Raw genomic sequence first — 19344 nt, 5'->3', positions numbered from 1 at the left:
GGCCCACTTGTTGGATGGCCGCCATCACTCTCCTAGTGACCAGATTAGAGCATATATATATAATATATTTTCGAGGGAACCTTTCAATAGATCATAGAGTGATGAAGAGAGAGAAGATAATGGTGGTGGAGGTAGAGACGTGGAGTTGTTGATGATTTTCTGTCTAGGTCTTAAGAGAATGAACCCCCTCTAAGAGTCGTTCCACCCGGTGTCAATAGTAGCACCCTTGATGCACCACAACCCCTACCGCCCTAAGACTTCGCCTAGGGTCCGAGAAACAAAAGAAACAAGGTGCCTATGGATACTACTTTGCAGGTACCTCTCTGGGACTTTGTTATCCATTATAGAACTCATATGAGCATATTTTAGAAGGTGTTCTGGCCTGCCCATCAAATTAATGGGTCGCGCGAATAGTGCACAGTTCAGGCTCGACTCACTTGGTTGCCCATCAAATAGACACTATTTAATACTACCTATTAAAATTCGGTAACCATTGGTTGTACTCGTGTAGTCTTACTTGGGAACAAAACCTCGTATTTAATAGGCTCTAATCTGATTAGGTATTTCATTTTTTTTATGTCTCTTACTATCCTAAAGACTTGTTAATGAGTGACATAATTAAGTCAGAATCTACCACTCATTTTTTTGTTAAATAACATGATTACTTTAATAACTTTGATATATCATATGATGGGATATGCTTATAACTGTCATTAACTATTTTGATAGAACTCCTAAAGCCCATACGAACTACTACCTTATATGCCATTATATATACCTTATTAATAATCCAAGTTCAGTAAATCATGAAATCCACTTCTGATATGACTCAAATCCGGGGCCTCCAGAGTTTTGGAGTAGATACACCATCAACTGAGTTAGCAACAGTTGACGAATCAACCAGTCATTGAAGGGGCAATTTAATGTTACTTTGGGGGCAAAAGCATTCCATTAGTCATAAATTGGGGGTCGAAAACGGAATTAACCCTAATCAAATTTTTCTTCTGGCTGAGTTAGAGAGAGAGAGACAGAAACCAGACTAACATTGAAATTGAAAACATAAATTAAGATCTCGTAGAGAACCTACAACAACATAAGTGTAGTAGATTTGCCACGAAAAAAGAAAGAAAAAACATATTACGAAGAATAACCTTCAAAGGCTTAGTACAGAACAAGAAATGATATAATAAGAGTATCAGATCATTTTAAGAGTTATTTTTTATTTAAAAATACATTTAATTTACAAAAAATAATAAAGATATTTTATTTAATACTTATACTTCTTATTAAATTTATATGTTTATATAAATATATTAAAAATAGTATTACATGACTTTAAGAATTATAAAATATTTAAAAATAAAATTTTATAAAAATATTTTACAAATAAATTGAATAAAAAAGTTTGTAATATAGTTTATTTTACTATAGATATTTTAATTATAATATTTTAATATTAGTTCATCTACATCAAAACAAAGATCTTTTAAAACTCTAAGGTTGTGTTTGATAGGAAAAATTTAGGAGAAAATAGAAAAACTTTCTCAAGATTTGATATTTTCTTTGTGTTTGGTATGCAATATAAGGAGAGAAAAATTAGGTGTCACGTGACCCTAATGCTCTCCATGTTGACTCAGAAGATGATATATTTGACTTTGTATTGCAATAGGTTAAAGGTCAATACCCAGGAAAAGAAGACAGGAGTCAAGTGAGTGATCATCTTTGTCGATTTGTGTGATTCCCATTTATGACCCGCTCGAAGCTAAAGCGGGTGTTGTGTGAGGAGTTTGAGGAGAAGTTTGTTTCTACGGCTGTATATTAAAATAATTATTAAACTAATATATCTTTATTAAAATATGTTTATTAAAATATGTATATTAAATAATTTTATACAAATATGTTTGTAACATATTTTAAAAAATGTACTTTTTAAATATGTCTATTGAAAAATCTTTATAAAAATAATTCTTGAAGTCATTTGATATTCTTTTTAATATATTTATATTTATATAAATCAATATATTTAATAACAAGTTTAAATATTAAATAAAATATTTTTATTAAATATTTATATACAAATGTATTTATGAATTAAAATGTTTATATCAAAATATTTATATTATATATATTCAATTCGAATAAAATAAATATTTCTATTGTCATACTTGTATTATGATTTAACTTTATTAAACAAATAAATCTAATATAAAGATTAAAGAGTAATTAAAATATGTTTATTAAAATATCTTTTATTTATTTGTTTTTATTTTTGGGAAAAAACCTAATACTAGTTTTTATACTCATGTCATATAGGTCGTTGGCTCGTTCAGGTTATTTACTGGCTCGAAGACTGACTCTGGCTCGAAGTAGACTTGTTTGAAGACTGATTTTCTGACTCGAATACTGGCTCTGGTATTCGCCCAAAGATTTGGTCTGACTTCATGAAATAAAAGAAATAATGTTGTATAAGTGAAATTTGGGAAAAAAAATATTTAGGAATTGAACAGTAAAAAATTCTTGGGTAAAGCGATTGGTGTTGATGTAGAGAACCCGATTGCCTATAAATATAATTCAAAGTCTTCGTGCATGTTTTATATAATGAAATATCTTCGCCAGAAAAGTTGTTTCAATTGATTGGAATGTGGTGGTGGTCCCATTAGATAAACGTCTTAACGAAAATAGAAACTTAGGTTGTGTTTGATAGTAACTTGGAGCAAGGAAAAAAAATAGAGAATTATTTACTCTGAGAAAAATTTACTCAGAGAAACATTTACCTTGTAAATATTTTCATATTTTCTGTTGTTTGGTTCGTTAAGGAGAAAATAATTACTTTTATCTGATTTCTTATATTTCTATTTTAAGAAAAAATAGAGAATTATTTACTCTGAGAAAAATGATACGTATTGTTGACAATTATTTACATTTTTGTTTTGTAGTTTAGCTGTTAGTGATGGAAATTCCTACAAAATCATCCAACGTAGGGAAGAAGATAAAACTAAAGCATTTCGATTCGCCCTTCAACAATATAGTATAAACACAGGACATGATTTCAAGGTTGTCAAGAATGTTATAAAGCGTATGACTCAGATAGTTGAGTAGATACTGCAGTGTACCTGTGCAAAAACATTAAGTTCTGGTATAAATAATGTGAACCATTCGATAAATTATCGTTGTATACATGACAAATGATGGGTTCCTCGTCATAAATAACACATACTTTACGAGCTTGTTTCATAATTTGTATTTGATGTGTGGTTATGTATGAGTAGAAACGAAAACAAATGTTGTTTTAATGTTCGTAAATTGTACATAATTTATGAACATGTTTCATAATTTGCAAGGGATGTTTGGTATTAGTAAAAACGAAAATTAAATGAGAGAAAGTGGTATATACGTTATGTATATTAACCCCCAAATCACGCTAAATTAATCCCAGAAAAATATACTCTTTCCAAATCTGAAAGTTAAGTGAGAGAAAGTGATATATTAACCTCCAAATCATGTTAAATTGATCCCAAAAAATTCGGTCCTTGATCTGACTCGGTAACAGGTAATTTTGATTTGGTTTCCAAATAAGAAATGATGAAAGAGAAAATTTGATTTGGGAAAATATCTGTTTTACCTTATTAATACCCTAAATAACGCCATAAACAAGTCGTTTCAAATCCTGTCCGGCTCCAAAAAAATTTGCGAGAATTCTAAAGGGGTAATGGACGGTATTTTCATTATCTAGTAAGGGTCATTATGTCCCAAGTGCAAAAGGACTAAATCTTTTTTGAACGTTATTTTGGACATTAGAGCAAGTCCAAGGCTAGCCGGTCCCAGACCCTTAATTTTACTTTTTCATTCAAACCCACAGACTCTCTTGGGGCCCTTAAATTTGAATTTTTAATTTCTCAATTTACTTAAATAATTTCATTAAACAATATCGATTACAAACTTAACATTTGATTAGAAATTTAAATCTACGTAAATACGACTAAACAACAATAGAAAAGTTAAAAATAGCTAGAAGGGGTTTCTTGGTTCTTGTGGATGACTGCCTAACCAAGCTTCTCGCGCCGCTATAAGCATCCGTGCACCATGTTCGTCGAGAGACCTAACATCAATCCTCAATAAGTCTATCCCATATTGTCGGTCTTTTGCTTGTTTATCGGTTTCTAGAAACCCTTTTTGAATTTCTATAGATTCTTTAAGTGATAACGATCTTTGTTGAGATTCCCCATTCTATTTTGCCATTATTCCGGCGGAGCATCACTGGCTACTACTTTGTCTTTAGCGGTAGAATTTGTCGAATTTTCTCCGACTTTTGCATTTGCTTTGGCTTGTTTACGACCCATTGGTTTTTCCTCTGATGGATTGGTATTGGAATCTCTTTTCCCGAATGTTGACTCTTCTGGCATGTCTGCCATCCACTTGTTATGCGACATCAAAACTTTGTAAACATGTTGGAATCTAAACATTTTTGCTTTGTGATTGTTTTTATAAACATCAAGTGCTCTTTGTATCTGATAAATTCATAATTGATTTAAAGGGATATTATGAATCAAAAGATAAAAATATATAGATTAAAAGTAAGAAAAATTACCCGGTCATAGTCGTTCTCCCCGCTTTTTGTAGCTTTATTTACTATCCTCAAAGTAGAGATAAAACTTTGACAATCGACATTTATCTCACTGAAACGAGATTTACAACTCTTTTTTGTGCGTTAAGAGTTTGTAATTTCATTAAATTCATCGGTTATTTTTTGCCAAAATACAGTAAAATTTTGGCATTTTCCGACAACCGCATCAAACGTGATTTTCAAATAAGAATTAGTAAGTACTATATCTTCATTGTTTGTATACGCGGCCCGTTTAGCTTTCTTGGTTGAAGTTGTGTCTTCTTGCTCGCAATAATCATCTAAAGTTTCACCTACCGTCGAGGGAACGTGTGAAGAACCATTCAAAGTTTCATCATTTTCTAATAAACTTGAGTGATAACCGGGATTTTGAGTGAGATCCATATAACTTTGGCTAAATAACTCATTATCATTGAAGGAATCAATTGAAAAAGATTGAAGAAATTGGCAAGAAACTTGGAGAGATAAAATGGAAAGAGAAAGAATTGAAATAAAATGAATGAGAGAGAGAGATGAGGGATGATTTGGGTTCAACCCCTATTTATAGAGGTTGAACCCAAAATCTGGCCGTTGGATTTGCTCCAACGGCCTGTTCTGGCCCCCCAACATGACCGTTGGGAGCTCCCCAACGGTCTGTTTGGGAGGTTCATTAGGGGCGGCTGGGTAGGGGTGGGAAAAAGATCCGGAAGACCGCTATCCGACCCGTTCGACCGAGATAAAAAGTGTCCATGGACACCCGATGGTCATAACAGTCAGTGTCCGACCGGCCCGAAAGAATTGGCGGACGGTCACGGTCAAAATTCTATGTCGAAGGAGCGACCGCTGACCGACCGGTACGAGTGACCAATAGGTTGACCGACTAAACTGTCCTCATTTTTAGAAGTTGACCGTTGAATTTTATAGACATATGAATATATGATGATCGTTGGCTATAGTCATATAGTCCTCTGGAAGACCAAACATTAGTGCATGGCTTAATTATATCTTGTCAAATGATGATCCACTGTGTTTTTTCTTTTTTATATTTACTTTTAATTTCTTGGCTAAACATCTTCATTTGTAAGTAATTTTGTTTGTGGTAATAAAAATAAAGTTCTGAATTAAGTAAATTTATTGGAAAGTCCGGACCGAGACCGTCCGGTGTCCGACTGGACCGGTAAAATAAACGGTCTTGGACGGTCAATGGACAAAGAATTCTTGAGAGTGACCGTCCGAGTCCGCCCGAGTAAATAGGTGGTCACCGACAGTTTATCTCCGAGTCGACCGGTTCGATGAAGTTAGAGTCCGATACCGACCGGTCCGGACCGATTCCCACCCCTACGGCTGGGGTTGGCCCCTTCAGACCGGGGGGCTGGGCCCTTAATTTGAATTAAGGGCCTCAGCCCCCTCGCCCTTGGACTTGCTCTTATAACCATGGACCCTTTTTCTTGTGGCCGAGTTAGAGAGAGAGAAACCAGACATCCTGGAAGAAAGTGGGAACGATGACAATACGATCGGTTTTCGACTCAGGAGCTCTTAGAACCGAATTTGAGAAAGCGGGAATCAGTGAAAATTTTATCCCTCTCATATGGAAGTAAGATCATCAAATCTCTCTCTCTCTTTTGTGCTACACTTTCTCTCTCTAAAATATAATCTCTTGTGTGAATTGTGACAGGCATGTAATTCAAAACCCTAATACTGAGTTGAATGAAGTACCTTCATTGCCATCAGCTGCCTACCCTCTACTTAATTCGAAGTTCAAGCCTTCTACTTCGACTGTCCATTCTGTCCTTGAATCCGCTGATAATGTCACAACCAAGCTTCTTATAAAATTGCAGGTATATTCTTGTTTCTTCACCTCCCCCCTAATTAGGTTTTCATGTTAAAACAAAAACCCAGTTTCTTATCAATTGCTTGAGCCCCATTGCTGTTTGTGGTTTAAGCTGACTATGGGGAGGTTATTGTACATAAAATGGGGTGTTAATTATTATTTTTAGTAAATTGTTTGTTCATTTTGCATTTATGATTGAATAAGCTTCATTAGTCTTTCTAGGGTTTGAACTTTTTTAAACTTCAGAAACAGTATGCCTTGATTCATGTGGAACTTTCTCAATAATGCTGATAAGGGCAAAAAACAGACCCATTTTTAACTACATTTATACCAAACTATTAAGTTCATTGTTGATTCTATACTTTGGGTGGATGAGTAGGTTTTCTGTTTGCTATGTACTTGGAGGATCTTGGGTTGTCTTAACAAGTAAAAGTTAGTCAATGTAAATTACAGATGGGAAAAGACGTTAAAATTCCGTATAGAATGTCGCAAGTTACATACTACACTACTTCTTTTAATATTGCTAGTCTACTAAACATTCTTATTTTCAGAATGGAGCTTTTGTGGAAGCGGTTATAATGAGATATGATTCAAGTTTGGGGGTTTATGCTGGAAAACAACGTAGTGGAGGTCAGAGGGCAACTCTGTGCGTATCATCCCAGGTACCCCTTCTTACTAAGCGAGGATAGTTTAATTTAGTCACCTTTAGATTATTGAGGCATAAATGTGCTTATACACTAAGAATTGGAACAGTTCTATAGAGTTTGATTCATGTTCGAAACTAAGGAAATGAAAGAGACTCAAGACTTGAAGGTTGAATTTTTTGTATTAATATGACACAAACACCTCCTCAATGAATAATCTAATAAAAAGTTAGCCCCTAACTTAGTAAGGTGATAAGCCAGTGATGCAAACATGAGTAGCAAAGCTTTATACGAAGGTTCAAATGTAATAGTATATTTCTACTTTCGAACTAGAATAAAAGAAATATTCACTAAGATATAATATATAATTTAAATGGGTACTTTATTAGTAAATTACATATTGATAGATACTCTTCTATAACTCTCTTTAATAATCTAAACTCTACAAAATGTTCAAAAGGCCATGCCTTCGAATAAAATCAATTGATGCCTATTTATAGATGCAGGGCTTCCCTAAATCATATCAATTTCTAGTTACTTTGATTCAATTTTGGAAGTACTGAAAATTATTTACAGATGAAAATTTTCTACTTAACTTATCGCTTAAGTCATGCTACAAATACATGAAGCAAATAAACTAAAAGATTAGGAACTTCGATCATATCAAATAGTATTTTTTAGTGTTAGTTTTATTGTAAGATTTTTATTTATGGTAAACTTATTCTAGGTGAATGATTCTAAAGCTTTAACCCTGTTTGCATTATGTGAGATAGAAATGCCTTTATTCTCTCAGCCTTTTTTTTATATTTCCATTCAAATTCTCAAAGAAAAATAATTATGCCCAGATTTTCTCCCATTTATGTTTGTTTTCCTTTTAATCATAGGTTGGTTGCAAGATGGGTTGCACGTTCTGTGCAACTGGAACCATGGGATTTAAGAACCATCTGACATCAGGAGAGATTGTGGAACAATTGATACATGCTTCTCGCTTCTGCCAAATACGTAACATTGTATTCATGGTGGGTACTTCGCTTTACTTAGATCTTGAATTTTCATGAAACGATCTATCTTTATTAATTAGTTTTATCGTTTCAGTTGTCAATCTTCCGGTGTGACAGAGTCTTCCAACTATGATATTTGTAACTTCTTGTGCAAAATAGATACTCCTTAGACTTGTTTAAATGTATCGGGCATTCACTCGGATACTCTTGTCGTCTTTTCAAGTACTCTACTTTAGTTACTTCAGTAGGTACAAGTGAAATTCTATTTGTGGTATAATGTAAAAAAAAGCCATAGAATACCAATCTAGGTATAACATATTTTGTGTATAATGTTTTAATGGTGGGTCAACAACTAAAAAAGTTGTGCGTAAAAGGGAAGGACGTAATAACCACAAGAAAATATATGCATGATAAGACATATTCCTTGCTGGCCTTTTCTACTCATCGTGTCCAAACACCTTGTACCATTGTAGGATAACCCTTGCAGGTCAGCAGGTGCTCACATATATCTTTTCAGAGGTTTATATTTTTAACCAAATAAGTGAATAATCTTTATATCTGTTTCTTCCACAAAGCTGTCCTTTCATGCATTTCCAAAACTGTGACTTCAATTCCTGGACTAACTTTATAGTGTCAAGATCAGAGTTGGACGTTTATCCCAGTATAAATCAGAGCACCACCCTCTATTCTATTGTAAGAATTTACATATACACACACTTACACACCCTTGTATATATATGTGCATCCCAATACCCAACTGGTTGTGTATCTCCCTAAAAGTCCAGGAAATCGTCGGTTCTTTATAATGGCCTTTAGAGACATTTATCATCCTTTTGGTGTTGATTCATGACAGATATGAGCATGTTCTATTCTAACAATGTATCCATGCCTATATGAAGTATGACGTAATCATGTAATGAATCCTTAAAGAAAAGTAGATATATGTATATGATGTTTTTCTATACATGAGAGGCTCCACTTTAACCATTCAAACTAATCTCCAGCTATTCAAATTATAAAATGTAAGCAACTTACCGGGGGGGGAATTGGCCTACCATAGCTTATAGCTTGCCTATTGGCTATGTTAATTAACTAAATTAGATAATCAATTTCCTTGTTTTTCTATGTAGCTGGTTAGAACACCAAAAGAGATGTTTCAAAAATATTGTTAATAGTATACCACAACAAAAGTATACTTTTTAATTACTAGTTTCTCAATCTTAGAACATGCATAGTTACTGAATATGATGATCCTAGAAGTTGCGTAGGCCTTAGTTGACTCCCTTTTGGAGCTTATTTAGCAACTAGCCAACTAGGTAAGCAGTTTCTTAAGGCATATTAGTGCTTAAGCCTTACAAATATGGGGCTTAAGTAGTTGCTTTTCATTGTTCAAGTAATAATGTCAATTGATTGCTTATATTCTTCTTTATTTTATTGCTTTCTACTTCAAATCTATTTTTCAGTTAAATACTTATATCAATCTTAAGCTTTTGTTAGTCTACAGCATTTTCGTTTTTCCTACTAGAGCATATACATTTTCTGTAAGTTTTAATCAAAAGAAGCTGTTGAGTTCTGCTGAAGTGTTTATATCTTCCAATTGAAATATTACATACATAAAATTTCAACAGGGAATGGGTGAACCATTGAATAACTATACATCGGTGGTGGAAGCTGTTCGATCAATGACGAGGTTTCCATTTCAGTTATCGCCTAAGAGAATCACAGTATCAACAGTAAGTACTTCTGGCTGGTTTTATACTTGAATCTGCTACTTATTTTTGGACATTTGATAGATGACTATAGGTTATGTTACCTGATATTTGTGACAGAAATTGTCCCTTGTCAAGCTACAAAGTAATGGTCGAATTTTGGAATCGTATTTATATAGGAGATTCAGGATAACTTAATGCTTCTAAAATTAAGTGTTTTTTGTGGATATTGAGCTTTGTGCAACTTAATTTCAGTCTTCACTAACTTGATAGAATTTCCAACGCTTACGAGTTTAGTGGACCCTCTTTGTTCTGGAGGACCTTTCGATAATTATATAAAGAGCATGACTTGTTGGTAAATTGCAATAGCTAGGTTGATATTAATATCTGTTGTTTTATTGTTAAACATGTATAAGGGCTAATTGTAGTTCAACATCTGATACTTGTGAAACTTATGTGGTAGATATTGATGGCTGGAGTTCTTGAACCATGCCTGTAAAGAAGAGGGAAATGGAAAAAAAACAATAGGAACTAAAAAGAACAAAACAATAACGATCATAGCAGATAGCTTTAACAGATTGTTGCTCCTGTGAAACAAACTAAAGATGTTGCAAATCAATTGATATGCATAAACATTTCTATTAGGCCACGGCTTTGGGGCATAAAGAATAATCAATAGGGAATAAATTCTCTAGGGAACCATGTTTTTTTGTACATTCTCAGGGGAATATTTTTTTTTAGTCTAAAAATTAATTTGATCAAACATTGCCCCTTCATCTTCTATATCACCTTCACCACAACAATTTCCTGGTTCAGTCACGACCTTCTTCTTCTTCCTTTACACTTAGTTCAATTACATCTATTATGTTCCTCATCTCTTAAACAAATATAAAGTCTCAGATTCAGATTTATCAAAAATACCTAAAAGTATCCCATTTATAACAAACCCCTAAAGGCTAAAGGTATTCCTAATATTATTAGCACTAAATTCTTTAAAACTCTCAGTCACAATCACTACCCTCAAGCAAAAACGCATTTCCAATTAAGTAGCCAAGTGCCCAATTGGATGACAACGAAGAAGAATATGTAACAAATGAAATGAGTTTCTTCCCAAGGTCAGTTGTTGAGATTCGTGAGGGTTTTGAAATATTCAAAGTGGGTTTTTGTATAAATGGGGTTATAGTTGTTGCAGGGATGGTACTATGTGAACCCACCATAATCATAGCCATAGATTAATAACAGTAGCTCTTTGGAAAATTTAAGAGCTTAAATGATAATTCTTCTTGTTTTCTTTTTGTTCTATGTACTAAGATTTTATACTTGTTCGAGAGATGATGAAGATAAGAGTGATTGGAAAAGTGTAAAGAAAGAAGAAAGGAAAAAGAGAGGAGGAGAAAGAGAAAATAATTTTTTGGATTAGAAAATAAATATGCTTCCTTATGTCAATATCAGTTGACTAAGTCTTTATGCCCCGGAGATTTTTCTTTATTCCCCAAAGCCGCGGCCTTCTATTATGTCTGATCTACGATATTATCTCCCCCCTCCTGTCATCCCTCAAAATATGAGAAGATCTGGTTTGACGACACAATTCTTTATGTTGAGGGAAACTGATAACAGATATCATTCCTACAGTTTTTTGCTTTTGGTTTCTCTGCTCGACTCTCGAGTGAGTCATCTCTTTTGTTTTCATCTTTATCTATTTATTTTATAGTTTGGGTTCTTTATAACACTCTTCCCTCTTCTATGTAAACATTCTACTTAGGAAATGGAAATATTAAAGATTTATTAATTCTATGATTCAATATTGGGGTAAATGTTATACTCATTGTGACTGATCTTTTTTTCAGGTTGGGATCATTCATGCTATTAAAAAATTCCATGATGACTTGCCTAGTGTGAACTTGGCAGTTTCGCTCCATGCACCAGTTCAAGACATCCGTTGTAAAATAATGCCTGCTGCACGGGCTTTTCCTCTGCAAAAACTCATGGACGCACTTCATGACTATCAAAAGAACAGGTAAAACTCTCGTTCTATTTTTCCGCTCTCTTTCTAAGAGTTCTAAATTATCTGATTCCCGTTCATTCTTCTCAGTCAGCAGAAAATATTTATTGAGTACATAATGCTTGAAGGGGTAAATGATGGTGAAGAGCAAGCCCACCAGCTTGGGAAATTGCTTGAGACGCTTGAAGTGGTGAGAGTCTCTAACTTATATATTAAGCTTTTCGAGAAGTCAGTTAGTCACTTAATATGCTTATGGTAATGATAAGTTATAATTTCACGGAAAAATCACCTCGACAATTACAACTTGTTGAATGAAGTTCGGAATGCAGTATAGAGAATAAGAAGGATTCAATAGCAAAAGTGAAATCAGATAGAATAAGATATCTGAAAATTCATTCAAACAATGTGTAGTATAATCACCTTAAAACCCTTATTTGATTATGAAAAACTGTTAACCTTAAGCTATTGAATAAGTCGACTAACCTTTCGATTAATCATTTCACTTGTCTGGAGTAAGACCTGATTTTCTAACTTTTACTTCTGATGTGTTTGGCATGAGAGCAGGTTGTAAACCTCATACCTTTCAATCCAATTGGGAGTTTGAGTAATTTCAACACAAGTGCTGATCAAAGAGTTGTAACTTTCCAGAAGATTGTTAGAGGTACATATAATATCCGAACCACGGTTAGAAAGCAAATGGGTCAGGATATAAGTGGTGCATGTGGTCAGCTGGTTGTGAACAGTTCAAGTCTTTTAACCGATATTGAAGATCTTCGTGTCTGAACTACTACATTGCTGCAGAGTCATTCTGCCGTGCCAGAGTTCTATCCCCATCTATACGCTATGTACTATGTAGCTAGTAACAAACAGTTCATTTTTCGCTTTTCTTTTTTCACATCTTAAGGAGGTAGTGACCTGGCACAAAAGCCTTTGGATCAACACTCGCTCCCAGGTCCGATAGGATTCTGACACAATATACTTTCTACTAGAGGAAATTGAAATGTAACAATTGGTTAGTATATTGTTTTGATTTTTATATTTATGTTTATGCTGTTGTTTTATTAGTTCCATATGAAATGATTTTTAAGTGTTCTTGTTGAGGACTTCTGTGGTTGTTGCATTGGCAAACCAGTTGCACAAAATTAACTAAACATATTACTGTCAAACCTGTGCCCACAATTTTCAATTGATAATTGGATTTTTTTTTGAATTGTCTGCGTGCCTCAAAACCGTTGATCTAGGTGGAAGACTAAATTTCTTACCGCTCTAACCAAGGGTCGATGGCGATAGTTCATGGTAGGCAATTCAAAAGACGATATTAGTATCATCTCTCATATTTGGTTCTTACTTCAACCATATCTGACTTCACAAACTTCATCCGAAAGGGATAAAATATAAATAAAATAAAGGGTTTTTTTAGTTTACCCCCTCAATACTAATTGGTAATTGAGTTTACCCCCCTCAATAATTGATAATTGAGTTTACCCCCTTCAACTTACTATTTTTATTAGAAACACTAAGACAATGTTTGATGGTGTGTGGAAAAAGAATATGTCTATCAAAAGTAATGATTGCGTAATGTGATTTTAGTAATTGTAATACCTTAGTATGTTAGATTTAGTCAAGAATATGATTCGTAAAGACTTATTTTGTCTGTACACTATTTAACTTGTGATTCATTTCCTTTACGCCAAACATGACCCTAGTATTTTGCCTAAAATAGTAAGTTTAAGTAGGTAAACTCAATTATCAATGAGGGGGGTAAACTCAATTACCAATTAGTATTGAGGGGGTAAACTCAAAAAATCCTAAAATAAAAGCTGAGAATAAGGTAAGGATGATGAAGATGTAGAAAGATTTAATGTTGAGAAGATGATGGAGAAGAGGAAGGAGTAAGTTCAGTTTCATCTTAAATAAGATCGTAATCCAAAATCTTAGGATTTTTTTTTTTATTAAGGTAGTTTGGTCATACAAGAAATTCTTAACTTAAATAAGATGGTAGTCCAAAATCTTAGGATTTTGCTGTTGATCTAGGATGATTATAAAACATGTATTTTCGAATCTTCTAATTAGTCAGATTCCTTATTGGTACCAAATAGACATGAGAATTCTAGAGACTCTTGTCAAAACCAGAAGAAAGTCTTAAATTTAGTGGTGTCAATCGACCTGGACTAGTTTGAGCTGTCAGAAGTCGACCCACGACAGACCAGGAGTTGGCCTGGCTTGTCAAAACATATGGGTGCCCCGGCTAGTAAACTAGACCCCAAAAGCACATTTGACATCACCATCCTAAATCCCCAAGCTCAAGCTTAAACTCCAAACAGATGGTAACAAAGCTAGTCACATTTATAAGGCTTCCTCATTTCCTCTATATGCATTGGAAGGAATGTGAGCTAGGTTTTCTTTTCATTATGGCATATAATCTTTCACTTATCATGCTCCTAGTTGTGGTGTTCATATATTGCAAGAACTATGAACTCATGATATAGTAATATGGCTAATAATAAGAATCTCAATTAATATGAAAGATGTTACAAATCCAAATACCCAACCAAAATACTTTTAACACAAAATCCTAAAGATTTAAATATTGTAAAAAAGGAATAAGAGTAAATAAGAGCATTTATGATTCCTCACATGCCAAACTTTAAGGCATTCAATGCTCCAACCAAAACTCCTTCACAATCCAAATCATAAATGAATTCTAAGTATAAATCTAATTTCTTGAGACTATATATGTGTCTAGCTTTGAGAGAAAAAAAATGATCTAGAGAGAAAAAAAAATAAAGAGAAAATGAAGGGTTGGAAAGATTTACAAGTTGTGGAGACTATCTATGAGGAAGATCATGAAGAAGAAGATAATGAAAAAGGTGATGGTGAAGAAGAAGAAGAAGATGAAGAAGATTACTCTTCTTCTACCTCTTCTCCCTTTCTCTTACTAACCCCTTGTACTTCTCTAAATTCAAGTCTTGAAAGCACAATAAGAGCTTGGTAATTCTTTTTCATTTCTTTAACTAATTTATAATTTCATGTTATTTGCATGTTCCTTTTTTTTTAATTTTAAATTTCTTTTGATGTTATTATATTTTTAATTTTGTTTTTTTAGGTCACTTGCTACAGGACTCCAAACTGATGTCATAATCAAAGTTCAAGATCAAACTTTTCACCTTCACAAGGTAGATTTATTTTTTACTTTTTGTTGATTCTAATTTTCCAATTATTCTTCACCAAATGGATCATGGTTGAGCTTTTTTTGTTGATTCTAATTTTCCAATTAGGGTTGTGCCTTTTTAGTCTAGCAGGCCTGTGAAATATAAGGCAACCCTAATTTTCCTATAAATGAAAAGAAAATTTGTTTTTGTGATCTTTCTATAGATGTGGAATATATAGGTAATTATTGACTCATATTATCCTAAAATAGAATCATGTTTAGTGGAATCTCTATTTCAACCTCATCCATCTAATCTACTAATTCACTCTATTTTTCAAACCTAGTAGATATTGTTTTCTCACCCATCCTAGTAATTTAATCAAGGCTATGGGGACTAAAAACCACTTAAACAAATTCCTTGAGGTTAATTCTCAAGTTCGATATTTGAGTACTCAAATCCAAGATTTGTGGCCCAACATTGTTGATTGGGAATTAATTTAGTAGGGCAAATTTTGAATCTTGTATTGCCTAAAAAAAATTTTAGGGCTAAAATATATGGGTCATTTTGTATGGGATGTCTGGTTGCTATATTCAATTGCTCAATTTTGGATTAGAGGACACACCTCATGAAGTCATGGTACCAAAAGAGCTTGGTTAAAATCCTTTTGGCTAAAAACATGGTTAGGTTCTAATGATTTGGAATGTTTGGTTGGTAAATTTAAATTATTCCGGTTCCCAATTACTGATTGGTACTCTTTTTCGGTTATTAATGAAAAATTGAGGGGTATTTATTTTTTCTGATTTGTTTTGCTTAGGATCCTCTGATGTTAAGAAGTAGATATCTAAAACGGCGCCTAACGGAGTCATCGGAGATAACACTCACTCCGCCGTTAAAGATAACGGCAGAAACGTTTTCTTCAATTGTGGACTTTTGTTACTGTTCTCACATCGGTATAACGCCGTTTAATGTTGCTCCACTTAGAATCGCTGCAGAGTTATTGGATATGAAAGAAGACAGTAACGGTGACAGTAATGGTACCGACGACAAGAATTTACAAATGAAGACTGAGAGTTACTTCTCTCAGGCAATATCGGTTAACAGAGATTACGCGGTTATTATTCTTCGTTCTTGCCTTGCTTTGCTTCCAGAATCAGAGATAACAGCGTCACTAGCGAGTAGATGTATTGTAGCGTTGGGTTTGACAGATAGTGGTGACGGCGATAATAATTGGATAAACGACGTTAAGTCGTTGGCAGTTGAGGAATTCCAAATAATCGTCTATTCTATGCAGGATTGGCTTACTCGCACTCACGATCTTCTCTACCGAATCGTCGACGTTTATTTGAAGGTAAGCCCCGTTTTTCTAAATTACTATTTTACCCTTCTCGAGGACTAGATTCCCTGAACACCTAGCATGACATAGGTCATGTTTGGTCAGTGGGAAGGAAGTGCGCTTACCATGAATAACAATCCCATGAGGTTTGGGATTCCCCTCTTGGAGTAATACTATTGCTCTAGGATGCGATTCCTGACATGTACCAAATACTATTTTAGAATGTTTTTTCTGGTAATTCAATCTGTAGTCGTGTACCAAACATGGATTAGAGGGCAAAAATGAATTTTCAAACATTAGCCACTCAACTCTATAACGATAATCTAAATTGTGCTAGCCAACTTTATCTAGACTTAGTAGACCTTTACTTAACTCTCTCCTTCATTCAAACATTAGTACTACTTTTGCACTAGAATGTTAGAAGATCAAAGAATATCATATTTTAAATCTCAGAGTTTGCTGGCTCGCATAGAAACATTAGTTTTAAATATGTTATCGAACTTCAATTCCTATTACCTTCTGCATGATTTCTTTCGCAATGTTCGCGTTATCTTATACATAGACCTACTCTGGCCTCTGCCGACTTCCATATGGTATATGACACACTTCTGAAAGTTCTTCCTTGAGCGAATTCGAGCGAAGTGAAAATACATGAAATTTTTCTAGGTCTTAGGTGGTAGACAATTGTAACATCAATTGGCATATACAAATTTGAGTGACTTCACTATATCACTAAAATGTATGTGACCTTTGATAACCAGGAACTGCCCTAAGCTAGCATTAGTTTTCTTCAGTAGTACTAGCTAGCTAGTCCAGTAGAAACTTAAATGTATGTATGACCCATGCATGCAGGAGAATGATGGTAAAATAACAGAAGAAGAGAAGACAAAGATCTGCAACTCAATAGACTGCGAAAAACTCTCTCCTAGCCTAATAGTGCATGCAGTTCAAAACCAAAAAATGCCATTGAGATTCATCGTTCGAGCAATGTTCATTGATCAGCTTAATACCCGTCACTCCATTTCCAATATGATCAACAAAAACCCTAATCCCTACAAGAAACCACAACAAAAGAACAACAACAACAACAACAATTCAATACAAGAAGAAGACATTACACTCGGAGCGATCCTCCAGCGTGACGCAGCACAACGTCAAGTAGCCCAACTCCAAGCATCAGTAGAAGCAACAACTTCCAAGATTGAAAGCTTAGAAAAACAAGTTAGAGATATGAAGAAATTGTTGAATGATAAGTGTGAAAAGAAGAGTGATGGTAATGATGTTGAGGATGATTCAAGTTGTATTGGTGGTTCAGCTGGTAAGTCCGCAAGTTTCCGTCATAGCTCAGAAACCAAGATTGAAAGAGGAGATAGAGGATCAACTTCATTAGTACATTTTAATGGAGGTCAAGTTGATAAAAGAGGTATTAATATGGGTAGGTCTTTTTCATCATCTTCATCTTCTTCTTCCCTTTATTGCAAATCAGAGAACATAAATTCTTTCAGTTGTGATGATAAAAGAAAGAGAACTGGTAAGGGTTTTGGTTGGAAGTTACTCATGAAAGGATTGAAGTCTAGGTTTTCGAAATCGTCGTCAACATCATCATCATCTTCTAAGTCTAGGGAAAACTCTGTACATGCAAATACAACAGATGAGACTGAAGTTATTGTTTCTGAAAAGGTTTTAAATGAAGGTCATGGAAATGAAGATAAAGATGGAGTTAGAGATCAGGTTTCTATGATGAAAAGGGATGGGCAATTTCATCGTCGTAGTCACTCAATTGCCTAATTAACTATAAGTTGAAAATTCCTCCCTTTATTCTTGTCTAGTTTAGTTCATTGTTATAGTTTGAAAGAGCAATTTGCTACTTTGAGAATATGATTGATAAATTAATTGATGGGTTGAATTGGTGTGTGAAGATTTTTTAGTCAAGTGAAGACATGGTGAAATTTTTCCTTTATTCTTGGGCTTTTGTCATGTGGGACTATTATTTTCCTTTATAGTGAAATGCCATTATATACTGAGAGGAATAGAATAAAGGCACAACCCATTCGGTGACTTGGGCACTATACGTTCAGACGTTCCAAAAATGGGCACTATCCCGGGAGAATTTGATTTTGATAAAAGTATTTCATCGTTTGTGTAGTGTGTACAAATTGAAAATTATCTTGATTATTCTCATTCCTTAGTTAATAGTCAATGGAGATTATCCTGTTAGGGAGACTATGAGGTCCCATTCATGCTTGTTGATGTTGCTCCTGATGTTTTTTGTTGTGGTTGTTGGCATCTTCCTTGTCCTCGTCATAGTAATAGTCGTCATCATTCTGGTCTAATCGTATTCCAAAAACATGTTTTTTTTGTTGTGGTTGTTGGCATCTTCCTTGTCCTCGTCATAGTAATAGTCGTCATCATTCTGGTCTAATCGTATTCCAAAAACATGTTTTTTTTGTTGTGGTTGTTGGCATCTTCCTTGTCCTCGTCATAGTAATAGTCAGTCATCATTTTGATCTAATCGTATTCCAAAAACATAAAATTGTTTTGTCACGTGCCATTACAAAGTGTCCTGTCAGTTCGATTAACTTTGTCGGGGAAAATTTCAATTTCACCAACTCTCAATAATAAAAGAGCTCACCAAATTAATTTGGTCTGATGTAGCATTATTTGGTTTTGGGTGGGTTGAGTGATGTAGCCAGTTATGAAGTAAAGAAACCAAATTGTGAAAAGCGTGCAATTTGATTTTGGGTGTAGATTAAATAGTTTTATTGAGTGAACAAGAGAAAACGGCTTTCTATGAAAGAAATCTAGAACCTCATAGGCTCATAAATATAAGATCAATATAGATATTACAAAAAAATTAGTCCCAAAATATTGTTTTTATCACTAAAAAATTGTATTTCTAATCCCTTCCTGATTTGTTGCCTAGTAATATATCAAGCTCTTAACTTGTATCACCATGTTCTCTTTTTTTTTTTTTTTTTTTTTTTGTTGAAATAAGTCATTCATTAAGATATCATAACGTTATTACAATATTTATCTATTAAAATACAAGGAATATTAAGCCACTTCTTATTT

The 19344-nt window shown here is 34.0% G+C and overlaps 2 protein-coding genes across 2 annotated transcripts; both read left to right on the top strand.

Annotated features, from left to right (window-relative positions):
• Positions 1 to 5966: 5966 nt before the first annotated feature.
• Positions 5967 to 12953, top strand: LOC147532835 (Radical SAM superfamily protein). Its single transcript, XM_086647029.1, has 8 exons — positions 5967 to 6194; positions 6276 to 6438; positions 6983 to 7093; positions 7960 to 8094; positions 9705 to 9809; positions 11633 to 11802; positions 11878 to 11977; positions 12352 to 12953. The coding sequence occupies exons 1-8, from the start codon at positions 6103 to 6105 to the stop codon at positions 12568 to 12570; spliced, it is 1095 nt and encodes a 364-aa protein (XP_086503155.1). The 5' UTR covers positions 5967 to 6102; the 3' UTR covers positions 12571 to 12953.
• Positions 12954 to 14376: 1423 nt separating this feature from the next.
• Positions 14377 to 18232, top strand: LOC147532834 (Phototropic-responsive NPH3 family protein). The gene is made up of 4 exons (XM_086648666.1): positions 14377 to 14778; positions 14894 to 14963; positions 15754 to 16287; positions 17125 to 18232. Exons 1-4 carry the CDS (start codon positions 14582 to 14584, stop codon positions 18058 to 18060), a joined length of 1737 nt encoding a protein of 578 aa, XP_086504792.1. The 5' UTR covers positions 14377 to 14581; the 3' UTR covers positions 18061 to 18232.
• The last annotated feature ends 1112 nt before the right edge of the window (positions 18233 to 19344 follow it).

This window comes from Eschscholzia californica, unplaced genomic scaffold, assembly GCF_041429995.1.
Source record: "Eschscholzia californica isolate CP2 unplaced genomic scaffold, dmEscCali1.0.p SCAF_6, whole genome shotgun sequence".
NCBI classification, from domain to species: domain Eukaryota; kingdom Viridiplantae; phylum Streptophyta; class Magnoliopsida; order Ranunculales; family Papaveraceae; genus Eschscholzia; species Eschscholzia californica.
The sequence above is the reverse complement of the archived record's forward strand: the minus strand, read 5'-3'. Positions and strand labels throughout refer to the sequence as shown.

Bases quoted from the DNA above. Each gene is read 5' to 3' on its own strand.
- LOC147532835 (XM_086647029.1), top strand. From the start codon at position 6,103: ATGACAATACGATCGGTTTTCGACTCAGGAGCTCTTAGAACCGAATTT. The intron at 9,810-11,632 runs GTAAGTACTTCT...TCTTTTTTTCAG, and splicing joins AGAGAATCACAGTATCAACA to GTTGGGATCATTCATGCTAT. The intron at 11,978-12,351 runs GTGAGAGTCTCT...GCATGAGAGCAG, and splicing joins TGCTTGAGACGCTTGAAGTG to GTTGTAAACCTCATACCTTT.
- LOC147532834 (XM_086648666.1), top strand. From the start codon at position 14,582: ATGAAGGGTTGGAAAGATTTACAAGTTGTGGAGACTATCTATGAGGAA. The intron at 14,779-14,893 runs GTAATTCTTTTT...TTGTTTTTTTAG, and splicing joins GAAAGCACAATAAGAGCTTG to GTCACTTGCTACAGGACTCC. The intron at 16,288-17,124 runs GTAAGCCCCGTT...CCATGCATGCAG, and splicing joins TCGTCGACGTTTATTTGAAG to GAGAATGATGGTAAAATAAC.